This window comes from Ambystoma mexicanum, chromosome 11 (assembly GCF_040938575.1).
Source record: "Ambystoma mexicanum isolate Mex_15411 chromosome 11, UKY_AmexF1_1, whole genome shotgun sequence".
Lineage (NCBI taxonomy): Eukaryota > Metazoa > Chordata > Amphibia > Caudata > Ambystomatidae > Ambystoma > Ambystoma mexicanum.
In genome coordinates this window covers 987693111-987717379 of record NC_090934.1, presented here as the reverse complement: position 1 = coordinate 987717379, position 24269 = coordinate 987693111, and the positions used below count along the sequence as shown (strand labels likewise).

The following is a 24269-nucleotide window of genomic DNA, read 5'->3' as shown; positions in this document are numbered from 1 at the left end:
GCACAGTGTGTCGAGTGTGTTGGTCGTGTTGCAGACTCTTGAGCCGACCTGTGTGTCACAGCCTTTTTTCAGTGCTCACTGTGTGGAGGACGACCTTTCCTTATTTCAGCCCAGCTTGCAGCAGATCACAGCAGAGTGCAGCGTGTAGGTTGGCCCTGTTAGCTTTGCTCCGTGCTCCTTCGATTTTTACCCTAATGGTTCCCGATGCTCCGGTTGTATGATCTAAAGAGGAATATTTAGAAAATCAAATCTCTACCATAATTCCTCTGGCTATAGTAAAAGCATAAGTGAGCGGAAACACCGGAAGCACCAGAAGCACTGGAACTGGGGTGAGTCCTTCTCCCTATTTCAATACTCATTCCTACAAATTTTAAGGTGCTTTGTGATATTGACTGCCAGGTGATATGATATGATATGGCATTGATAATGCGCCTGTACACAAGTGTTTCAAGGCGCGACGAGGCAAGGGAGGGGGAACAGAGGGAAGACAGACAACGATCCTACTAGGCCAGGTGTCATTCAGATCACGCAAGTGCACAGGAAGGGGGATGGGAGAGTGCGAGGGGAAGAGGGAGGGGACAGTGCAGTAAAAGGATAATAGAATAAATAACAATAAGAGAAGTATGGCCAGTAGCTGGCAAGTGCAAGGGTAAAGGGTAAGTGCAGGCATCAAGTGTCAAGTGCTGGTAAGGGACTGTAGGGATACAGAAAAAACAGTCCCCTAGTGCAGGGTTGCAAGGAAGGCAGTGCAGGTGTGCAACTGGCGGGGGAGGAGACCTGGGCCCGAAATCAGAGGGTGGCCAGGTAGCCAGTGCACCCCTTAGGTGATAAGGACTCCCAGGACATCCTGTCCACCCTCTCCACCCCACCCCGCCTCTCCCCTCTCCATCTGTGCTTGCTGACCCTCCTTTAGCCACCCCCCACCATCCTTCTCGTCCTTTCCTCTTTTCTCCCCTGACGAGGTCGCCAGACAAGCCTGATCTGTGAAAGCCTCATCAAAACATGTTCATCCCTGTTCCTCTAAAACAATCAAGGACCATTGACACCCTCGGTCCGGCCCTTGCTGATTTTTGCAACCACTCATTTGCCTCAGGATCCTTCCCCTCCCCTCTGAAGCACTCCCTTGTGCATCCTCTTCTCAAGAAACCCACAGCTGATCCTTTTGTCCAGCTAACTATCGCCCAATTTCCATTACTCCCTTTCTGGGCAAACTCCTGGAAAAGTTGGCCATCTCTCAGTTTAACCTTCATTTCAATTCTGTTGGCTGTCTCCATGACCACCAGTCTGGCTCCAGAGCTGCCAGAAGCACGGAAACTGCACTTCTGAACATCCGTGAAGATCTGCTCTCCAACCTTGACTCTAACATTCCCTCTGTCCTCATCCTCCTTGATCTCTCTTCTGTCTTCGACACGGTCAACCATACCATCCTGCTCAACCGTCTCTGTGAAAACCTGGGTATTACTGATCAGGCTCTGGGATGGCTGTCCTCTTTCCTCTCAGATCGACCCTCCCAGGTCCAACTTGGTTCCTTCCTTTCATCTATCTTCCTCTCTACCTGTGGTGTTCCCCAGGGGTCTAACCTCTTGCCCTGGCCTTTCAACCAATACATGGTAACGCTCGCCGACTGCATTGCTGCTTTCTGCTCAAATTTCCAGTGCTACGCTGATGACACTCAACTCATTTTCAGGCTGCCCTCTGCCACCTCCTCTCCCTCTCTCATCTCTGATGGCCTAACTGCCATTCAAGATTGGCGTGCCGCCAATGATCTTTGTCTGAATGCCAGCAAGACGGAGATCCTCCTCATCGGCACACCTTCACCATCCTTTCCCCTCACTCTCTGGCCGGCCTCACTTGGCCCTCCTCCTACCCTCACCTGCGAAGCTAAGAACCTCAGGGTCATCTTTGACTCCACCCTTTCCTTCTCCGCCCACATCTCTGAGGTCTCTAAAAAGTCAAATTTCCTACTGCACCTCCTCAGAGGTACTCTGCCTTTCCTCACCTTCCTGCAGAAGCTCATGGTATCCCAAGCTCTGGTTCTCTCTTTGTTGGACTATTGTAACAGCCTCTTTCTAAATCTACCTGCCTCTACTCTCCGCCCTCTACAACTAATCCAGAACAGGACTGTGAGACTTGTCCTTGGCCTCAAGCCCTGGGATCGTATCTCTCCAGCTCTGAAATCTCTCCATTGGCTCCCAGTGGATGCAAGGATTAAATTCAAAACCCTCTGCATTGTCCACAAGGCTTTCTGGGGCCTGGGTCCAAAATACCTTCAGCTATCCCTCCGCAAATACCTCCCCTCTCGAGCTCTTCGCTCCTCTACCTCTAACTCCCTCAGAGTCAGTCGTTTTTTAAAGAAATGAGCTGGGGATAGATCTCTGTCTTCGGCTGGGGCCTCCCTCTGGAACAGCCTCCCTGCTACTCTAAAACTTGAGGAGAACCATCTCTGGTTCCGGAAGCACCTCAAGACCCTCCTCTTTTCTACTGCCTTTGCTCCCCCTCTCCCCTGCTGATCTGTTCCCTCTTGGCACTGTGCACCTGGCCACCCTCTGTCCTCCAGGCCCAGGTACCTGCTCACCTCTCCACCCTCCTGCACTGCCTCCGGGCCACCCCTTGCACTGGGGTCTGTATCTGTACCCATATAGCCCCCCCTTTTCTTCCTGCACTTATCAGACCTACCCTGTCTGCTGCCTTAAACCTAGCACTTGCAAATTACTGGCTGCACTACCACTGTTTCTTGCCTTTATTATTAATTTATTGTTATTTATCTGTTTCTCCTCTGCTTCGCACTTTCCACTTCTCTCCCCTTCCATGCACTTTTCCCCTCCCCTCTCCCATGCACTTGCGCGTTCTCAATGTCACTGGGCCTAGTAAGATCGCTGTTTTGTTCTCCCCTGTTCCCCTCCCTTGCCTTGTCGCTCTCTGAAACACTTGTGTACGAGTGTGATATAAATACAATATCAATATCAATATGCCATTTCTGTGAGGAACTCCCTAAGTCATTCCCCATGGTGGCATACATGGGACTATCAGATGTGAAGAACAGTATAAAAACAACAGACTTGGCTGAAGAAGAAACTCAATTATACTGATACAAACAAGAAAGAGAGTGTGTCTCTTAAATAGAAACCACCATTTAACTGAGACAAAGAGGCTGAAAGGAGAGCACACGCTGATGCAAAATGAAGCGCAGAGATGCATACGCAAACAGGTGAAGTCCTCTGGCAGCGTAACACATGAGAGAGGCGGAGTGAATTAGAAAAACACAGAGCTTGCAACTTTCAGACCAGCTCTGAGAGCGAGAACAAGACGCTGGACACCAAGCGTCGATAAGGAGAGAGAAACCAAGGAGACGGGAACTCCAATCAAGGGGGTGGCTTGACCACAAAGACTTTGTGGTGGGCAGTGTACCCATACAACAATGCAAAAAACCGCAAAGCTGCAAAATCAACGAACCGTCCAGATACCCGCAGGCTTACCAGGTCGCACAGAGAGATAGGCCCCAGAGCGGGACACTGGAGAAGACGAGAAGGTTACGAATGTAAACGACCGAAGTGAACCCGAGCGAATCCAGACCCCGGAGATGTTCCCCCACATATTGCAAGGTAACAGGGAGAACGGGAGAAACGGAAGACCGGCGGGGAACTATTATGAAACAGGTGAACATCGTCTCAGTGGAATTGATGAGACAAGGAAATTAAAGTCAAGGAAATTGAACTCTAATAATGTGAGATAGCGAATCACCATAAAAGCTGGAAAAGAGACCATTAAGATTGAGCCTCAAGTACCCTGGAAAGAGGGGAATGTACCACATATATTAAGAGGCAGGGACTGTAAACCAGAAAGAGAATTTTATGAAGGGAAGACAAGTGAAGCCCATAAGAGAAAAGATACACAAACCAAGCCACCCCAAGAGAGGGGGAACATTGCATACCAAAAGTATATGTCACAACTAAGTAAGAATATACTACAGTAGTACAAAAGGCACTTCACTGTGGAGCAACCCATAAGCCAGAGAATGTATAGGGATTCCAGGAAAAACAATCACTAAGGAGGAGGGATGACAAAAATAACTTGTGAAAGAGTTACAAGAATGTACACAGAAAGTGACTAGAGACATTTTTTTAAGTTAACCTACTAAAAAGAAGTCTTAAGCAAAGGAGAAAAATTGTGTGAAATGACAATCAGGATAAGGGAGACATTCTCCTGAACTTAATTTGTTAGACTAGTGGAAGGATCAGTTAGGATAAGTTCTTGGACAGCAGACTTGTTTTCAGTGTATGACTTCCTGATGATGAACGACCACCTTAATGTTTTATATAGCAAGGGAACACCCACATAGCAATTGGAAAAGTTAGGCCCTTTTTCAATAATTTAATAAAAAAACAAAGTGGCAATATCAAAATATTGTCTCCGTCTCTTTTCTGACCTGGCACAATATCTAAATTGATCATCAATATGGCTGGTTGTCTCTTGCAATAAAAATATGTCTTGGACTCCATTGGACTCGGAAATGGACATTTGATTCCAAATTATGTAACTGTGGCAGAGAGAGGGGCATCTGCACATATTTTATGTCATGGTGCCTTAATATCATTCCTAGCTGGCCGAGGATTAAGAACTAATAGACCTGGTCCTCAGCATTGATGTCCAGCTCAATTGAAAGCTATTCTTCTTAAATGATTCATCGTTTTACCAAATTCCTGTTCACTCATCTCAGATTGTGGAATCTGGCAAAAAAACTTGTTTCACGAAACCTGGAGTCCAAGTAACCTCTCCAGGGTGAAGACTGGATAATAGAGATGGGGAGACTGGCCACATGGAGCATGGGGAATCATGAGAACTTCAAGTGAATGTGTGACAAATTAAGGGATGCTTACGAGGACTGAATATTGGATGCAATCACTACTCTTTTTGTCCACCTTTTTATTTAATGTCCTCATATGCATACCAACTTCTTCCCTTTTGTTTCCTGCAATTGTGAGGGAAATATTTTAAGATTTATTGATAACCATCATGTTGCCTTATCAACTCAATGCAACTTGCTCTTTGATGACTTTTCCGTTACGTTTTAGACGTTTTTGTAATGCTGTTGCGTCTGTGGTCTGTTAAGGATTATATGTTTATGCTAATGACTTTAACTGAAGGTTATTATCTCCACATTTTTCTACTCCACTTCCAGACCAATAACAAGAGGAAATTTGCAGTTTTTCATTGAGCTTCAGGGGAATCCACTTTGGTCTCTCCGGATGTTTTGGCCTACAACTAGGGCTGGCCAATATTGACCAAAAGTCACATCTCACTATGTTTGTGTGGGTAAATGCTCAGTTGTTAGCCGCCAACTACATGTGAGATGTCACAAACACTTTTATTTATAAGACACTGATCAAAATAAAGTGCACATACAAGGTTACTCTTCCTGTTTCAGAATACACAGAGCTGTGTAAATATCAAAATGTAAATACAAAATGGTAGTTTATGTAATTATGTATAGATATGTATATAACTCGATGTTAATGATATTGTCTCATCCTATATCGATTCTGAAAGTGTATTAATATATTTCCAAAAGTTGATATATCGCCCAGCCCTACCTACAACTCCCATCTGCCCTTCGACATATAGTCAAAGGCGAAATATCATTGGAGCCATAAGCCAACACCTCTAGAGAGTCACAGGCTGCTTACTCCTAATGTACCTAAGGAAAAATGTATTTGAAAAATCAATAATGGCTTTCTCTTTACATCTTGGACATGGAACATTGAAAAAGAGTCCACGAGACATACCCAAACTTTTTCCTTATTCCGCACTCACCTGCTCTCCTCAATGCCATCAGCTCATGTCTTTGAAGCTGGCTCTGCCCTATTTACATCCCTCTGTAATCTCCATCGTTACTGCTACATTATTGATTGCCAATGTGTTGCATATGAAGTACTCCGATGCTCATGCAAAGAGGGGCAGGTCATATTGTTAAAGTGTATTGAATACGTATTTATTAAACATATTTATTACAGAGTTTGCACTGACAAAAAAAATGTGATTCCATATGTAGTTGTCTCAATAGCAGAGGTGTATCCTATATCCTACTATTTACATCAGGAGTGTCCAACTCCAAGCCCCCAGGACTGCAAACCTGGCCTTTTTCAGTATATCACTGATTAATATTCATAAGATAAATTAGCATGAATTTAGAAATATTGTATGCAAATTTATCTCATGAATATTTATGCGGGATAGCCCGACAATCTGACATGTTTTCCAGCCCTCATTGCCTGCAGTTGGACAACCCTGGTAAGCATAGTCAATTAATCGATTCACTTCCGTCTTTCATTTCATTTAATACATGACATATTTTCATGCTCCATAGATCCTTCAATGCCAGAGTTCCTGAGCTTGAAGAATGTGCAGAAAAACAGAATCTCCCTTGAGTGGACGCCTGCTGCAAATATGACTGGTGCAGATTTCATTTACAACATCACATACAGTAGTTCACAGGGGGCTTGGAGTGTCACAAACAGCACTGCCTATGCCACCCTTGTGAGCCTGGTACCTGGGACAAACTACACAATACACATTGTGACAGTAGCTGCTGGTAATTATATCAGTTTGCCTGTTATCATATCTTCATACACAAGTAAGTTGAGTTTCTGTTTTTGTATACTGTGTTCATGAATGCCCTACACTGATTTACTTGTTCTCTGACATTGTACCAGCAAACATGAATTCAGTATTTCCAAAACCTATGGTGATCTTGTGAATTTATTTTCTTTATTAGCAATAAGCTAAACGTAATAGTGCAAGAGCTGTTCACTACGCCCACTGCTTCTCTACAATGGTAAATATAAGGCAGTTGTTAAAAGGAGCTATGATGATAACAGGACTGCCCCAGTTCTTTTGCTACAGATGCTCACTGTGATTTTATGGGTGTTGCCATCAGCACCCCTCAATATTCCCAATGTGATGTCCTTTGCCTGACTCGCAATTATTGATGCTTTAAAGCTGAAACAAAAATGACAAAAATTAATATTTTCTGCTTTTTATTGAATAGTCTATACAATCCATGTGCACATGTTTTTGACGGAAAGATGCCATCATATGCCTCAATGTTTTGCAAATATTTAAATGTCAATGCCCCTTTGCCTGCAAAAATTGCTAAAACATACAAAACTGATGCTTTCACTACTGAGGTTTTTTCTCCAAATATGTGTCTGTGTAGTGGTACCAACGTGTGTTTTCTGGGAATATTTTCCTTAAACAAATTGTAACTTGGCTGTCTCCACTCTTAACCTAGAAACATTGAAATGGTTATTCATTACGTAAGAAAAGTCTAATCCTGAACCATAATGTTAAGGATATCAGCTTTACTTCTTCAGCATAATTTGTTGCGAGAGTTGGCTGTGAAATAAATATGAAATAATGCAGAAGCAATATCAAACAACTGTTTGATTTAAGGCACAAAACGGCCCCATATCATTGCTGCTCTCTGTGATCCAAGAAGAAAAAAATTCCTCTACTCGAGAACTGAATACGACTAGATCCATCACAATATAAAACATATATCAAAGATTACAACAAAATTGTAATATTCTGTATTAGTGCAAAAACAAGGGGGTTCTGGGAGTTTCTCAACTACCGGCCTATATCCGGGTTTAGAATCTCAACCAGAGTCTTTAGCTCACCATCCTTTCACAGAAGAGAAATGTCCACTACATATCAGTCTTTTTCCTGCCGAAGGGCAGTCCAACACTGAAATGCCTGGCAATTCTCTTCTGAACAAGAGTACCACCAGCAATCCCAGACACGTGTTTCGGCCTGGTTGGGCCTCATCAGTGAGGTGGAACTGTGCCTCTCTAAGAACAGTTAGCAAGGGTTCCACGTCTGGATCACCCTAGTAACTTAGGGTGAAAACCCCAAGCTACTTAATATGCAAAAACAAGGGGGTTTTGGGAGTTTCTCTAGTACTGTTCTATTTCCCGGGTTAGAGTCTCAACCAGAGTCTTTAGCTTACCATCCTTTCACAGAAGAGACATTTCCACTAAATATCAGTCTTTGTCCTGCCCAAGGACAGTCAGCACTGAAATGCCTGGCAATTCTCTTCTGAACAAGAGTACCAACAGAAACCCCAGACACGTGTTTCGGCCTGCTTGGGCCTCGTCAGTGGGGTGGAGCTGTGCCTCTCTAAGAACAGTGAGCAAGGGTTCCACGTCGGGATTACCCTAGTAAGGAGGTTCTGAGAGTTTCTCTACTACCGGCCTATATCCCGGGTTAGAGTCTCAACCAGAGTCTTTAGCTCACCATCCTTTCACAGAAGAGAATTCGGGGCAGGACAAAGACTGATGTGTAGTGGACATTTCTCTTCTGTGAAAGGATGCTGAGCTAAAGACTCTGGTTGGGACTCTAACCTAGGATATAGGCCAGTAGTAGAGAAACTCCCAGAAACCCCCTTGTTTTTGCATATTAAGTAGCTTTGGGTTTTCACCCTACGTTACTAGGGTAATCCAGACTTGGAACCCTTGCTCATTGCTCTTATAGAGGCACAGCGCCACCTCACTGACAAGGCCCACCAGGCTGAAACACGTGTTTGGGGTTGCTGTTGGTACTCTTGTTCAGAAGAGAATTGCCAGGCATTTCGGTGCTGGACTGCCCTTGGGCAGGACAAAGACTGATGTGTAGTGGAAATTTCTCTTCTGTGAAAGGATGGTGAGCTAAAGACTATGGTTGAGACTCTAACCTCGGATATATTGCCAGTAATAGAGAAACTCCCAGAAACCCCCTTGTTTTTGCAAATTCTGTATTACCACCTGCCGGGGGCATGGTCTTGGCCTCCCAGCCAATGAGTAGGCTCAGAAACGGGGCTTTGCCACATGGTAAAGCACCACTTGTGAGCCTCCTCAGAGCTGGAGGCCACCATCTTCCTCCTCCAGATAGTGATGTAAGTGCCCCTCCATCCCCCTCGTCCCCATTCCCCATACCCCTCTCCTTATCCACACATTTCGCCCCCTCCCATCCCCGTCCCTCTTACCTTCTGCTTCTATGTCCCTCGCCGGTGCTGCGAGCACTAGTGTTCCCGGAGTGTCCAGATGCATGAAAAGAGAGAAGGGACAACATGTAGTCCCTCCTCTCCTGATCCATGGCGCCCATATTTTTTTTGAATTTTTATTTTTTAGTTGCAAAAAGCTGTACATGTCCTTTCTCAACTTAAAAAAAGCAATATTAGCCTCACAAGGGTGGGGGGCATTACTGGACCTGGTGCTTAAGTGCAGAACAGTGATAGTACTATTATGTGACCAATTCCATGAAACGCCATATTATGCCGAGATATTTTTAATTCTACTGCTACTGAAACAACACAGCTTCCAATTATGTTCCAGGAACCTTAAAGTTGCCATTTGTAAAATGTGCCCGCTGGTCAAGGATAAACACATAGAATTTCTATGTGGTAAAACATATGTTTACTTCGCCATTTCTTCAGATTTAAACCTACAATGTTCCTACAAGTGAATGTTCAATGTTGCTACAAGGGAATATACTTGTAACTAATTGAATGTTGGTAGCTCAATCAGTCCTCTCCACAAAAATCATTTTAGGGTGATCAAGTATTGTTCGCTTCAGTAGACGTTCGCTGCACGTTGGCAAGAGAGGCCTCTAACCTGAATCTCAGACAGATTAGAGTCATGGACATTGATGATTGCAAAACTCTGCTTTTATGACAAAAAATGTCTGTGTCAATTCTGATACTAAAATCTATGTTTTCTTTCAAAATAATTAGGGATTACGTTTGTTCTCCTTGCATATAATATTGATTATGTCTATTGACTGCGTTTACATATTGAGTGTTCACAATGAACACCCTTTTTCCTACACTCTCCTCCTCATCTAATTCCCTTTTTTGTCAAAGCATATTTTCTTCAGCATGCATTTGTTTGCTCACAAAACACATTGGCCCTCATTACGACCCTGGCGGAAATCGAAAAACGATGGCGGAAATGCAATACCGCCATCGAATAGCGCTCGGTGCGATTATGAGCCGTCACCGTAAAGTACGATGCCATTAGCGACACCGTAGTGAACGCCAACGCTAACTGCACCAAGTACGCGCACGCGCGCCATGCCAAACCGTAATTACCACCATGGCGCAACGGTACGCGAATTCTGACCCTAGCGGACATTTACCTAACGCCATCAAGCATGGCGGAAAGTACCATTCCGCCATGGTGAGAAGTACGGCATCGCGAACCAACCGTAAAAGGCCCTACTGAGTGCCTGTACACCACTCCCTGGCCACATTGCACAACTCCTCGTAGGTGCAATGAAGTCACACAATGCAACCAGTGAAATGTACAAGTCACCCATGCATGCCAACGAACAAATGAATCTAGGGGCTCCAAGTGCCTTGTGAGTGGCCATCCATATTTGCCATGGCACCATTGCCGTACTGATGCAGCACAGGCATGTGAAGGTTCAAGTACAGCAACATGAACTGAAATATGAGACAAACAAAAACAGGCCCCCCATCGCCTGACACCAGTGTAAGGCAACATTCAAAGCAGTATCCTGAGTGAGACTGCACCAGCCCTGTACTCCTGCCAGTAAACAAACCAACAATCAGCATAAGCATGTACCACACAAGTTGGCAGAGTGACTGAGCAGCCAGGCTCATCTCAAGAGGGGCCAATGGGAGCTGCAGGGCACAGATGGCACGAATACAGAAGCTATTCCAATGGACATGACCTCAGTCTCCCTCCAAGAAATGCACGCAAACACAGGCACCTGTGACCAGCCATATTCTGATAATCACATCATTCCACCAATCCACCTGGCTGACCAGCATCTGTTACACAAAAGCTAATCCCCCGCCCCTGAGCATGACATCATTAAAACAGTCATAATGGCAGCCCCTATCCCTGACCTCACTGGGCTTCGTAGGCAAACGCGCCCAGTACAGTACCACGCAACTATACTCAGAAGCCGGAACCCAATGCAGATCTTCTCACAATACATCGCTCCACAAATAGGAATATGCTACATTACTTGCAAAGAATAACGCTACACGGTCAATATCATAAACAAAATTAAATGCACAACAAAATCACCAAGCCCATACAGCTATTAGGTCATGAACTCCAAAATATATTTCATCATTGTGGGCTGCATCCGCAATAAATGACCAGCTTCTTCTTGTGTGACGCCCTGTTCCTTCATGGTACACAGGGGCTACATTCACGTTCAAAAAGGCAACATGGAAGCGCCCAGAACCGCAGGGCCGTCCCATTAGGTAGGCACTAGTCCAGCTGAAAGGTCGATATGTTGCTCCTAGCCACTAGTACTGCGTAAGGGCATGTGGCCCATTGGCGATCGTCCCATAAGATCGTAATGGTGCTCCACTGATTAACACGAAGCAGCAGGTGTCGGGAGTAAAATCCATCTGCAGGAGTGGCATACAGATGGCAGTGGCAAAAGGGGAGGAGATACCTGTCACCCAAATGAAATGAAAAAGAATAGTATGGGCATCAGAACTTCATTTGAATTACTCACTTCAATGATCACACTAAATCCACAGCCATATGCATGCTAGCCCACTCAAAAGGATTATTCCCACCCAAAAATCACTTGCGAATCATAACTATATAAATCGAGGTGAAAACACTATTACAAACGAGTGTTTGTGTGCATGCGTCTGTTAAAACAGAATCCATTAGATGGGATTAGTAACGTGCATAGACACAAGTGTTTGAAGGCGCGTCGAGACAGGGAGGGTTCAACAAGGGCAGATAGACGATGGTCCCACTATGGCAGCCCTGCATCACATAGCGCAGGGGAAGTGGATAGATTCCAAAAAGCCATGTACATGGCAAACTCACTATTAAATCATCTGTCCATGCATCCATACATCATTCCCTCATCCCGGTATGAAAACGCCTGATTATTTACTCACATAACATGTGAAATTTCCATTGAGTCTGTGCGTAATGCAGTCTGCAAAATCCACTGTGCTCCAGCCCGGAATTCCAGTGTTGTGAAGTAACATGTATTTGGGAACGTCCGGCCTTATCGTCCACTACGCTATTGCGCATCCCATACTATTCATATCAATCATTGCATTCTCGCCATGGCCCCTGTCCGAAGGACATTAAACAATAGAACTTTATATCTGCAGTCAGACCTGTGGGCGTCTCCTCGCCGCTAGCTGAAAACCGAAAGCGCTGTCCTTCGAATTCCTCATTTGCAACATCACGTCGAAAAGGCATCTGTGACCGCTTGAAATCACAAATCCATCCATGTAGTGCGGCAGTGTGTGAAAATGGCAACTGGCTTCACTCACAAATGGGACGCCCCGCCCGTCGGTGAACCTCGGTACAGTGCTGCATGAGGGTCCACCGTTAATCGAGTACTACATTCCACTGACCCTTCACAAGTTTGTTCGCGACTGCAAAGATAGTATGTGAAACAATGGGACCATAGCAGAATGAACATATGAACCAATATTTCACTGCCATCGGGATTAAATACATGATTGTAATAGCAAGATGCCATTCGTCGAATTGCAGCGTTGTGTGCGGGATGTGCTCGCCCAAAGGGGATTGCAGCTTGCACAGGTGGAATGAATCACCACAGGTGGAGGCTATACAGCCTGAAAACACATAAATTGCACACCCAACCCCCTCCCACAACCACACCCACTCCAAAATGCTACCGGCAGGACTAGCGATGTTGGCCCTGGGGGACCTGATAGCACTGCAAGTACTCCAACTTCAAGAAGAAGACGAACACCAACTACTACAACAACCGACCGCACAGAGGAGACGCAGGAGGAGGAGGAGGGCAAGGCAGGGCCAGCAAGGCCCACCAGCACAGCCACTACCACCATGCAGGCAGCCCGCAATCCCACGCCTCCGAGCACATCCGTTCAACCTCACTGATGAGCAGATCCACACCCTCTACCGTTTGGACCGGGACACCATAACCGCCATTGTGGACATGACACATGCTGACCTTGTCAGCATGATAGATAGCCCAACCGCCATCCCACCCCTACTGAAGGTGGTGTCTGTACTCCACTTCCTGGCCACAGGCACCTACCAGCACACAGTCGGACAGTTGCATGGCATTTCACAGCCACTGTTGTCACGGACACTATTGCAAGTGCTCGATGCCCTCCTGAAGCATGCAGACGACTACATCTCTCTACCACGCTCGGAGCAGGAAATTACGAACACAAAAGTGCGATTCCATGCACTTGCCGGCATGCCGGGTTGCATTGGTGCCATCGACTGCACCCATGTGGAATTGGTCGTCCCACATGCCATGGAGGCCCAGTACCGCAACCGAAAACAATATCATTCTCTTAATGTACAAATGGTGTGTGACTCCAACAGGATCATTACACATTGTTGTGCCCGATTTCCTGGATCAACCCATGATTCTATGGTCTTGAGGAACTCTACAATACCACGCTACATGGAGCGACACGCAAGGAACAGATCCTGGCTACTCGGTGAGTCTCATTTCATGCATGATAATGTGGGGTATGTGATGCGGCAATAACCTGGCAGGAAGGGGGGGGATGCGTACGTAGCAATGTCATTCCACAAACATCCTTTATTGTCCACATACAGGTGATGCCGGGTATCCACTGAAGAGATGGCTCCTTACACCACTCCGGAACCCACAGAACCAGCATGAGGAGGACTACAACCATGCCCACTCACGTACCCGTGTAGTCATAGAACAGGCATTCGGCCTACTGAAGACTCGTTTCCGCTGCCTCAGCAGGTCTGGCGGGGCACTCCTGTACCGCCATGAGAAGGTTGCAAAGATGGTCATGGCATGTGTCATGCTACACAACATGTGCGTACGTAGAAATGTGCCCATGCCCCCTGACGCAGAACTGCAAGCACCTGAAGATGGTCATGATGAGGGTGGGGATGTGGCAGCACCTCAAGGAGTCCGCGAGGCACAGGAGGGCCGTGAAATTCGTCATATTATCATAGATTCATGCTTCTAGCACTCACGCCTGGTGGCTGATACATGGACACGGGACTTGTGGCACTGTGTGTGTCTGGAACATGCACAATATGGACTGTACGCCTATAAAGGCCTCGTACACAAAGATCAATGTCCACACATCTCATTGGATGATTGTGAAATGTTTATAGCATATGTGAAATTATGTTACACACCCCATCGACCCGCCACCCAAGTAAGCCCAACACACCCCCTCCACCCTCCTACCTCCCCCCCGAACACCAGTGTCCAAAGATGCTCATTGTCAGTGGGCAGACGCTATTGCAAGCCCCCTCTCCGGGTATCAGGGGCACCCCTGCCTGTGGAGCGCAGGTTCCTCCCAGATCTACGTTGGGGGCTGCCCTGGACGGAACTTGCAACGGATGATGTCTCTGCCTGCTCACGTCCATGCATGTCCCTACGGGTTTGTGAGAGCTCAGTGAGCACACGGCGCACAGCGGCAAGTTCAGCACATACGTCTTTGGACGTCACATGCAGTTCCCCCCTCAGGCTCTCGGTGCTTCTCTCCATTTGTACCCTCAGGCTCTCGGTGCTTCTCTCCTTTTGTGCCCTTAGTGTCTCTGTACTTCTCTCCATTTCTGCCCTAAGTGTCTCAGTAGATGTTTCTATGGCTGCCTTAGTACCCCCACATTCATCAGCATGGTCCTTGAGGAGCGTGGCCAGTTGCTGCTGTTGCACGATCACCTGGTCGAGGGACTGTTGCCTCTGCTGGGCCATGGCCATTTGCGGTGGTGTCACAGAGGGGCTGATCACCTCATGTTGACACAGGGCTTGTGGGGGATGGCCAGTCGTCGTCTTGTGGGTGCCCCTGCGTGGTATCCTCATGGTGTACGGGATGAAACAAACAGGGGGATTGAGACAGGTCATGGATGGATCCTAGATCGACATCACCGTTTTCTGTGTCGGAGCATGCTGCCATTAATGCAGTGTCACCTATGGTGCTGCTGCCGCCAGAAGCAGTGCCTTCTGTGGCATCCATTGGGGGGACCTGTGGTGGTACTGTTGTGGGCATGCTGGCTGCTGGGGTGCCTGTTGAAGTTCCCTCCTGTGTGCTGCCACTTGATTTGTGCTGCTGCCGTGTCTTGATCCGTGCAGCTGAGGTGGAGGGTCTTTGGCCGTTGGTCTTGGCCCTCTTTGCAGGTGTGCTGGTAGGGGTGTCCTGGAGCTCGTCGTTTGAATCGGACCCTGTGGTGGAGTAAAGGAGGGCGAGCGTTATTAATGGGTCTGTGGAAATTGGAATGGCAATGTATCACATGCATTGGGGTGGTACCTGAGGGTGATTTGGGTCAGGGCCTTGGAGGTGGTTTCATTTTTGTGTGGATTGAGGATGCAGTTGTTTTGCAGCCTGCAGTTAGGGTGTGCCTGCTGCACGTGTAGAGGGTGTTTTTAGGATTTTTAATTATTTATGTATTTAATGTGACTTTTTAAGTGCGCTATCAGGCCAATGTATGTGGACGTTCTCCTGGACATGTGTTTCTGTTGCACTATGTGGACACATGGTGCTTCACATGATTGGACATTGTGGATTTAGCATTGTTTTATTTGGCCCACCTACCTGATTCTTCGGATGTCTGCACTCCTTTCTCCATCCCTCCGACTCCCTCTATACTCTCCATTCCAATGGTGGAGGCACAGATTTCTTCCCAGGGGGTCAACTTGATGGGTGATTCCGATCCTCCCCCGGTAGCTGTGGCAATGTTACGGTTGGCGGATAGTATGCTCCGTACGCGTATCCGCAAGTCGTCCCATCGCTTTCTGCATTGCTGTGGGTTGCGGGGTGCGGTCCCCACCGCACTTACCCGCTGTGCCACCAGGGCCCATATGGCCTTCTTGTTCGCAAGTGCCGTCCTGGTCATTTGCGTCGAGAAGACGACGGCAGCATTCTCCTGGAGGGTCTCTGTGAGCACGGTGAGTTCCTCAGGGGAGAAGTGGACCTGCCGCTTGCGGTCGCATGCTTTTTTCGCTACTTTTCCCATTTTTATTGTTTTCACTAGGGTGGCTAACGGGTTGGGATGTGTCTCAGGGTAGTATTTTTAATGGTTGTGTGGGAATTCTGATTTTATAGGTGTACGGCGTGCTGTTTCCCGTTCCGAGACCATGTTTTTACTTCCGTTTCCGTATATTTACGGTCACCGTATTTTCCGATTGCCGCTCATTACGGTGACCGCTATGATGGGTGGCGGAATTGCACATAGGGCGCCGTACGACGGCGGTGAGGGGCGTTTTGGGGACATTTCCGCCATCGTGGACTTTGCACTTCCGCCATGGCGTAGTGCTCGTGCCCGATGGGTCAGAATTAGCCGCACTTTACTCCGTCGTGCAATGGCGGAAACGCTATTTACGCTATGGCGGTCCGGTCGGTTACTTTCCGCCAGGGTCGTAATGAGGGCCATTGCACTTTATACTATATTGGTTCCGTAACTAAGTAACTCCAAGCAATACCATGTTGGCTTAGTTGATATGTAGGGGCCAAGTTGTATGAGAACCTCCATCAACTTTTCAAATTCAAGCACTTCACACAATCAATATAAAGCACCTTTTATGCCATGTTACCCTGGCTACCCTAATAAAGATATTGATATAATAGATGAGTTTATACTCATTGCTTTAAGTTTTTAAACTTTTCATCTAACTAATCTGCCACATAATTTTTCACACAATATGAATATGTACCAACACCTCATTAAATCATATGAAATGTATGAGTCTAATTGTTTGTGAACACTGCCTTGCATGCACCATATTGACCCTTTACCAACCAAAGAAAAACAATGGCCCAACCAACGTGACAGTGGCCAACGTTTGCAAATATGGAATCAGGCCGTCAGCCCTGCTCTCCGTAAACTCTCCAGTCCCTCTTACATTATATTATTTACTTGGATTTTGGATTGCACTGGCTCATAACAGGATTCTCATAATACATTGTGTTAATTACAGACACACTGGGAGAATGCGCCTCCCAGCATTTTGATGTATGGGTATCAATGTGCTCTCAGTGTGTTTGTTTATGCACCCTGGAGAGGTTCATTTCTTCAATTTTTCATTAGCAACAAATACTTGTTGGTTTTGCTCGTGTTCATTCACTTCCTTGCACTTTTCTGCCCTTGAAGAGCTTGCTCACCATCTCATCGTTCTAGCACTCTGACATTAATATGCATGTGCATGCAGGTTTCAGCATAGAGATGGGCGACGGCTCTCGCTCTCCACAAAGGCTCGAGATTAGTTGGATCTGATTCTTTCAATATATGTGCCTCCACGTAAGGTTTCAATTCTTAAGCACATAGTGATTCTTTCTCTATTTCCTGTTTACTAAAGACACCACTATCTTTTTAAAAAGAAAGTGCTTTCACATTACCTACAATGAAATTCATGCAATATTGTTATTCATTTAAATTGATATTAGTTAATTCACTTGTGCCATCTATATCACTTTGCTATTTCAAAGTGCGCTAATGATCGCTAAACAATATCTATCAGAGTGAAACGCATACTGTCTCGGATTGAAAAATACAGCTACAAGAATGACATATTTTTGCCTATCACAAGGAGGGGAATACATATTTTATTTAACTGAATGGACTCATTGCCAGCACCTATCCTTGCTTTAGTTACAATCACTTGTAAGGTGCATTCACACATGTACCATTGCTGCTATTATATTATATGCATCCAAAACGATATGGTTCTTGTATCAGCAACCACTGCAGTTTAAAAGCATATACTCTTGTGTTATGTGCAGATTTCATTGATGACATCCAATATTCACTAAGATATAATCAAACATGCATTCCTTACCTCAGGCATTATAAAAATTGCTAGACAGCGTCAGCAATTTAGTTATTGACAGAAGAACAAAGCGTTCTTAATTTGTAGACATATACCCTCTAACACTTATGGCTATTCCTTCTTCTTTCAATCCAGACAGTATACAGAGCAATCCCTAGCATAACAGCCTGATCAACATGCACCACATGCACATGCCTATACATTGTTGGTCCAGTTATGCACCCCCTTGAACTGGTCAATCGGTCTCAAGTTGGTCTAACCTCAGGGGTATTCCGTTACCCATTTCTTCAACAGCTGCTGAGCTCGGGCAGGCCAAACTCCCTCTCTCGGATGCCAAACCAGGAGTGGCAGGAAGTGCCTGTGGGTACCCCGGGAGTTGCTAGGCATATCCTGATGACCCTTAATGCAGTTATTGAGAAATCTGTGATATCTATTATGATTTGGGTCTCAATGCTCCACCAATGTAGAGATTATTAAGACATCTGACCTTTTCCTCCTTAGGGCCTGAACGGATACCACTTGGGAATATTACTGTCATAAACAATCACTCAACAAGTTCCTTGCAGGTCAGCTGGAACCAACCCCCTGGAATTGTGGAACTATACACTATCGCCATTCAAGGAGCCGTCAACCAAACCCAGAACAGCACAACTACGCAGCCTGTTACTTTCACAAGCTTGCTCCCTGGTAGGGAATACACTGTCACAATCACAACAGCCAGCGGCCCGTACAACGAGACATCAGATCCAGTGACGGGAGTAACATGTAAGTGTATATGTTACAGTGTACAGATTTATTGTCGAAAGTGTCAAAACAGCCACAATACATAAAGACAGAAAATCATTTTTGACTTCATGGTGAATTTTACCTGCACTTTTATGAGGTTTAAGTAATAGGAGGTAGTTCCTCCAATGTACCTCCAAAATTAGGCAGTATTAAAACCTGCTAATTCCGCCAGTGGTAATAACGTGGGAAAATTGAGGTAACGGAATCACCTCCACTTTTTTCCTGCACTGCAAAACTCGTAATGAGGCCCATTGTCAGTACTGTTTGAAGTAAATATGTAAAATAGGAAGGATCCTCATTAGTAATGCCTCTACACCTTATTTCTTGTTTGTCCTTGATTAATTGCGCAATTTGATGTTAATGGTGATGATGTTTTAGATTAATATACTGAGCCAATGATTTTTGGTGGCCTAATGTTATGTTAGCATTTATTCATCACAGTCCTGCTGTTTGATAAGTGTGTTATTTACCATGCTTATTTTCCTGATATTAAAATGTGTATATTGCATGGGCCCTGTGGGCTTGCTTCATGAGCTCCTGCCTTTACACTTTTCATCTGGTGCATGTTCTTGATGCTCCTTCTTATGCCACTTGCATACACCAGAAACATGGGCAGCACTGGTAGTTCCAGGACCCACAACTTATGGGAAGATACAAGACAAATGACTCCTGGGAATCTGCGTGCTGCCACAGGGCAATGGGGCAATATAAAATGAATGAAGTAAAATCAGTATATCATACAAACAGCTCACTGAACTGTGCAAATCTGCCCTTAAAAGTAAAAGGGCTACAGCAATGGCCAATGCACACTCAAATGCATCTGTACAACAAACAATACGGGAGGGTTCTGGGTGGGGATGATCCTAGTGAGGAGACCACACAAGTGAGACAGTTGCAGCAAAAGGGGAACTCTTGGAAGGTTGTCAGTAGCTACTCTTAACATACCCATGAAGCCAGAATAAAGGGAGGCAAGAACATGCTCTAGTTCATGTAATATTGCTTTGTAAAATATTGGCTTCTCCACCCATTACTTGGAGTAGTCCAGGAGGTATGGGGCGTGACATCAATTGCTCCTGGAGACACATTTAATTGCAAAGGAGATGACTTAATAGAGATGGGAGTGGTGGGGGTTGATTTCCACTCCTGAACTTCTTCTAATTTTCAGGTTCTAATCAGTTGTATCCCTACAACATGGAGGGCAGAAACGGGTAGGAAATGATCCAGTCTCTAATTATTTGATTCTGCATCCTAATTTTGAAAAAAAATCAGTTTCTCTAGGTAACATATTTCTACACACATACACTCCAAGGATATTCTATATAATATTATGGGACTTTCACAAATGCCCTTACTTGCTGGTAGGTAGGGACTTCAAACTACCATCTGAAAACCAATTGGACAGAATCCTAGCTGGTCAGACACCAGACAACTTGAGGCATAAAGAAACTACAGGGTCTTGTAAGGCAGTTAGGCCTTGTGCACACATGGAAACTGGCACACCTGTCGGGAGGTGGCATGCTGTTCACTGCACTGCACCTGACAGCTCATTCGATATCAATTACCTTTGCCTATGAAGGAATTGAAAGGATGACATAACCAAAGAAGATATTGGCAACATACAACTATCCACCCACACACTGGTGCTGACATAACTAAAGTGGATATTTTTAATGTAAATTTTTCTGACCAAGCTCTCATCTAGGTCACAATTTAAGTGGATCTGAAAAAGTATAGACCAACTAGGCGTTGACTTAATTTAGCTCTCTTCCTAAATTGCAATCTCGCAAACCAAAAGAAAAAAAGACCTCATATTTTCTTATATTACACAAAAGCAGCGCTGATTGTCTCTTCTGTTGACCTGGTGGTGAAGGTCATCATTCAAATGACTTGGAAGTGCGGCGAATGTGTTGGCCGTGTTGCAGACTCTTGAGCCGACCTGTGTGTCAGAGTCTTTTTTCAGTGCTCACTGTGTGGAGGAGGACCTTGCCTTATTTCAGCCCGGCTTGCAGCGGAGCGCAGCGGAGTGCGGCAAGTGTGTTGGTTGTGTTGCAGACTATTGAGCCGACCTGTCAGAGTAATTTTTCAGTGCTCACTGTGTGAAGGAGGACCTTGCCTTGTTTCATCCCGGCTTGCAGCAGAGTGCAGCCGAGTGTGGTGAGTATGTTCTTGAGCCGACCTATGTGTCAGGGTCTTTTTTCAGTGCTTACTGTGTGGAGGAGGACCTTGCCTTATTTCAGCCCGGCTTTTAGCGGAGCACAGCGTAGTGCAGCAAGTGTGTTGGTTGTGTTGCAGACTCTTGAGCCGAGCTGTGTGACAGAGCCTTTTTTCAGTGTTCACTTTGTAGAGGAGGACCTTGCTTTATTTCAGCCCGGCTTGCAGCAGAGCGCAGCACAGTGTGTCGAGTGTGTTGGTCGTGTTGCAGACTCTTGAGCCGACCTGTGTGTCACAGCCTTTTTTCAGTGCTCACTGTGTGGAGGACGACCTTTCCTTATTTCAGCCCAGCTTGCAGCAGATCACAGCAGAGTGCAGCGTGTAGGTTGGCCCTGTTAGCTTTGCTCCGTGCTCCTGCGATTTTTACCCTAATGGTTCCCGATGCTCCGGTTGTATGATCTAAAGAGGAACATTTAGAAAATCCAATCTCTACCATAATTCCTCTGGCTATAGTAAAAGCAGAAGTGAGCTGAAACATCGGAAGCACCAGAAGCACTGGAACTGGGGTGAGTCCTTCTCCCTATTTCAATACTCATTCCTACAAATCTTAAGGTGCTTTGTGATATTGACTGCCAGGCGATATGATATGATATGGCATTTATAATGCGCCTGTACACAAGTGTTTCAAGGCGCGACGAGGCAAGGGAGGGGGAACAGAGGGAAGACAGACAACGATCCTACTAGGCCAGGTGTCATTCAGATCGTGCAAGTGCACAGGAAGGGGGATGGGGAGAGTGCGAGGGGAAGAGGGAGGGGACAGAGCAGTAAAAGGATAATAGAATAAATAACAATAAGTGAAGTATGGCCAGCAGCTGGCAAGTGCAAGGGTAAAGGGTAAGTGCAGGCATCAAGTGTCAAGTGCTGGTAAGGGACTGTAGGGATACAGAAAAAACAGCCCCCAAGTGCAGGGTTGCAAGGAAGGCAGTGCAGGTGTGCAACTGGCGGGGGAGGAGACCTGGGCCCGAAATCAGAGGGTGGCCAGGTAGCCAGTGCACCCCTTAGGTGATAAGGACTCCCAGCACATCCTGTCCACCCTCTCCAACCCAACCCCCCTCTCCCCTCTCCATCTGTGCTTGCTGACCCTCCTTTAGCCACCCCCCACCATCCATCTCGTCCTTTCCTCTTTTCTCCCCTGACGAGGTCATCTGACAAGCCTGATCTGTGAAAGCCTCATCAAAACATGTTCATCCCTGTTCCTCTAAAACAATCAAGGACCATTGACACCCTCGGTCCGGCCCTTGCTGATTTTTGCAACCACTCATTTGCCTCAGGATCCTTCCCCTCCCCTCTGAAGCACTCCCTTGTGCATCCTCTTCTCAAGAAACCCACAGCTGATCCTTTTGTCCAGCTAACTATCGCCCAATTTCCATTACTCCCTTTCTGGGCAAACTCCTAGAAAAGTTGGCCATCTCTCAGCTTAACCTTCATTTCAATTCTGTTGGCTGTCTCCATGACCACCAGTCTTGCTTCAGAGCTGCCAGAAGCACGGAAACTACACTTCGGAACATCCGTGAAGATCTGCTCTCCAACCTTGACTCTAACATTCCCTCTGTCCTCATCCTCCTTGATCTCTCTTCTGCCTTCGACACGGTCAACCATCCCATCCTGCTCAACCATCTCTGTGAAAACCTGGGTATTACTGATCAGGTTCTGGTCTGGCTGTCCTCTTTCCTCTCAGATCAACCCTCCCAGGTCCAACTTGGTTCCTTCCTTTCATCTATCATCCTCTCTACCTGTGGTGTTCCCCAGGGTTCTAACCTCTTGCCCTGGCTTTTCAACCAATACATGGTAATGCTCGCCCACTGCATTGCTGCTTTCTGCTCAAATTTCCAGTGCTACGCTGATGACACTCAACTCATTTTCAGGCTGCCCTCTGCCACCTCCTCTCCCTCTCTCATCTCTGATGGCCTAACTGCCATTCAAGATTGGCGTGCCGCCAATGATCTTTGTCTGAATGCCAGCAAGACGGAGATCCTCCTCATCGGCACACCTTCACCATCCTTTCCCCTCACTCTCTGGCCGGCCTCACTTGGCCCTCCTCCTACCCTCACCTGCGAGGCTAAGAACCTCAGGGTCATCTTTGACTCTACCCTTTCCTTCTCCGCCCACATCTCTGAGGTCTCTAAAAAGTCAAATTTCCTACTGCACCTCCTCAGAGGTACTCTGCCTTTCCTCACCTTCCCGCAGAAGCTCATGGTATCCCAAGCTCTGGTTCTCTCTTTGTTGGACTATTGTAACAGCCTCTTTCTAAATCTACCTGCCTCTACTCTCCGCCCTCTACAACTAATCCAGAACAGGACTGTGAGACTTGTCCTTGGCCTCAAGCCCTGGGATCGTATCTCTCCAGCTCTGAAATCTCTCCATTGGCTCCCAGTGGATGCAAGGATTAAATTCAAAACCCTCTGCATTGTCCACAAGGCTTTCTGGGGCCTGGGTCCAAAATACCTTCAGCTATCCCTCCGCAAATACCTCCCCTCTCGAGCTCTTCGCTCCTCTACCTCTAACTCCCTCAGAGTCAGTCGTTTTTTAAAGAAACGAGCTGGGGATAGATCTCTGTCTTCGGCTGGGGCCTCCCTCTGGAACAGCCTCCCTGCTACTCTAAAACTTGAGGAGAACCATCTCTGGTTCCGGAAGCACCTCAAGACCTTCCTCTTTTCTACTGCCTTTGCTCCCCCTCTCCCCTGCTGATCTGTTCCCTCTTGGCACCGTGCACCTGGCCACCCTCTGTCCTCCAGGCCCAGGTACCTGCTCACCCCTCGCCCCTCCTGCACTGCCTCTGGGCCACCCCTTGCACTGGGGTCTGTATCTGTACCCATATAGCCCCCCCCCTTTTCTTCCTGCACTTATCAGACCTACCCTGTCTGCTGCCTTAAACCTAGCACTTGCAAATTGCTGGCTGCACTACCACTGTTTGTTGCCTTTATTATTAATGTATTATTATTTATCAGTTTCTCCTCTGCTTCACACTTTCCACTTCTCTCCCCTTCCATGCACTTTTCCCCTCCCCTCTCCCATGCACTTGCGCGTTCTCAATGTCACTGGGCCTAGTAAGATCGCTGTTTTATTCTCCCCTGTTCCCCTCCCTTGCCTTGTCGCTCTCTGAAACACTTGTGTACGAGTGTGATATAAATACAATATCAATATCAATATGCCATTTCTGTGAGGAACTCCCTAAGTCATTCCCCATGGTGGCATACATGGGACTATCAGATGTGAAGAACAGTATAAAAACAACAGACTTGGCTGGAAAAGAAACTCAATTATACTGTTACAAACAAGAAAGAGAGTATGCCTCTTAAATAGAAACCACCATTTAACTGATACAAAGAGGCTGAAAGGAGAGCACACGCTGATGCAAAATGAAGCGCAGAGATGCATACGCAAACAGGGGAAGTCCTCTGGCAGCGTAACACATGAGAGAGGCGGAGTGAATTAGAAAAACACAGAGCTTGCAACTTTCGGAC

The 24269-nt window shown here is 46.3% G+C and overlaps 1 protein-coding gene across 1 annotated transcript in view; it reads left to right on the top strand.

Moving 5' to 3' along the window:
• LOC138505094 (uncharacterized) overlaps nt 1–24269 on the top strand; it is a 717078-nt gene that overhangs the window by 495913 nt on the left and 196896 nt on the right. The window contains exons 47-48 of the mRNA XM_069625408.1: nt 6365–6631; nt 18310–18573. Coding sequence (XP_069481509.1) covers nt 6365–6631; nt 18310–18573 — 531 coding nt within the window. The remainder of the gene's footprint in view (nt 1–6364; nt 6632–18309; nt 18574–24269) is intronic.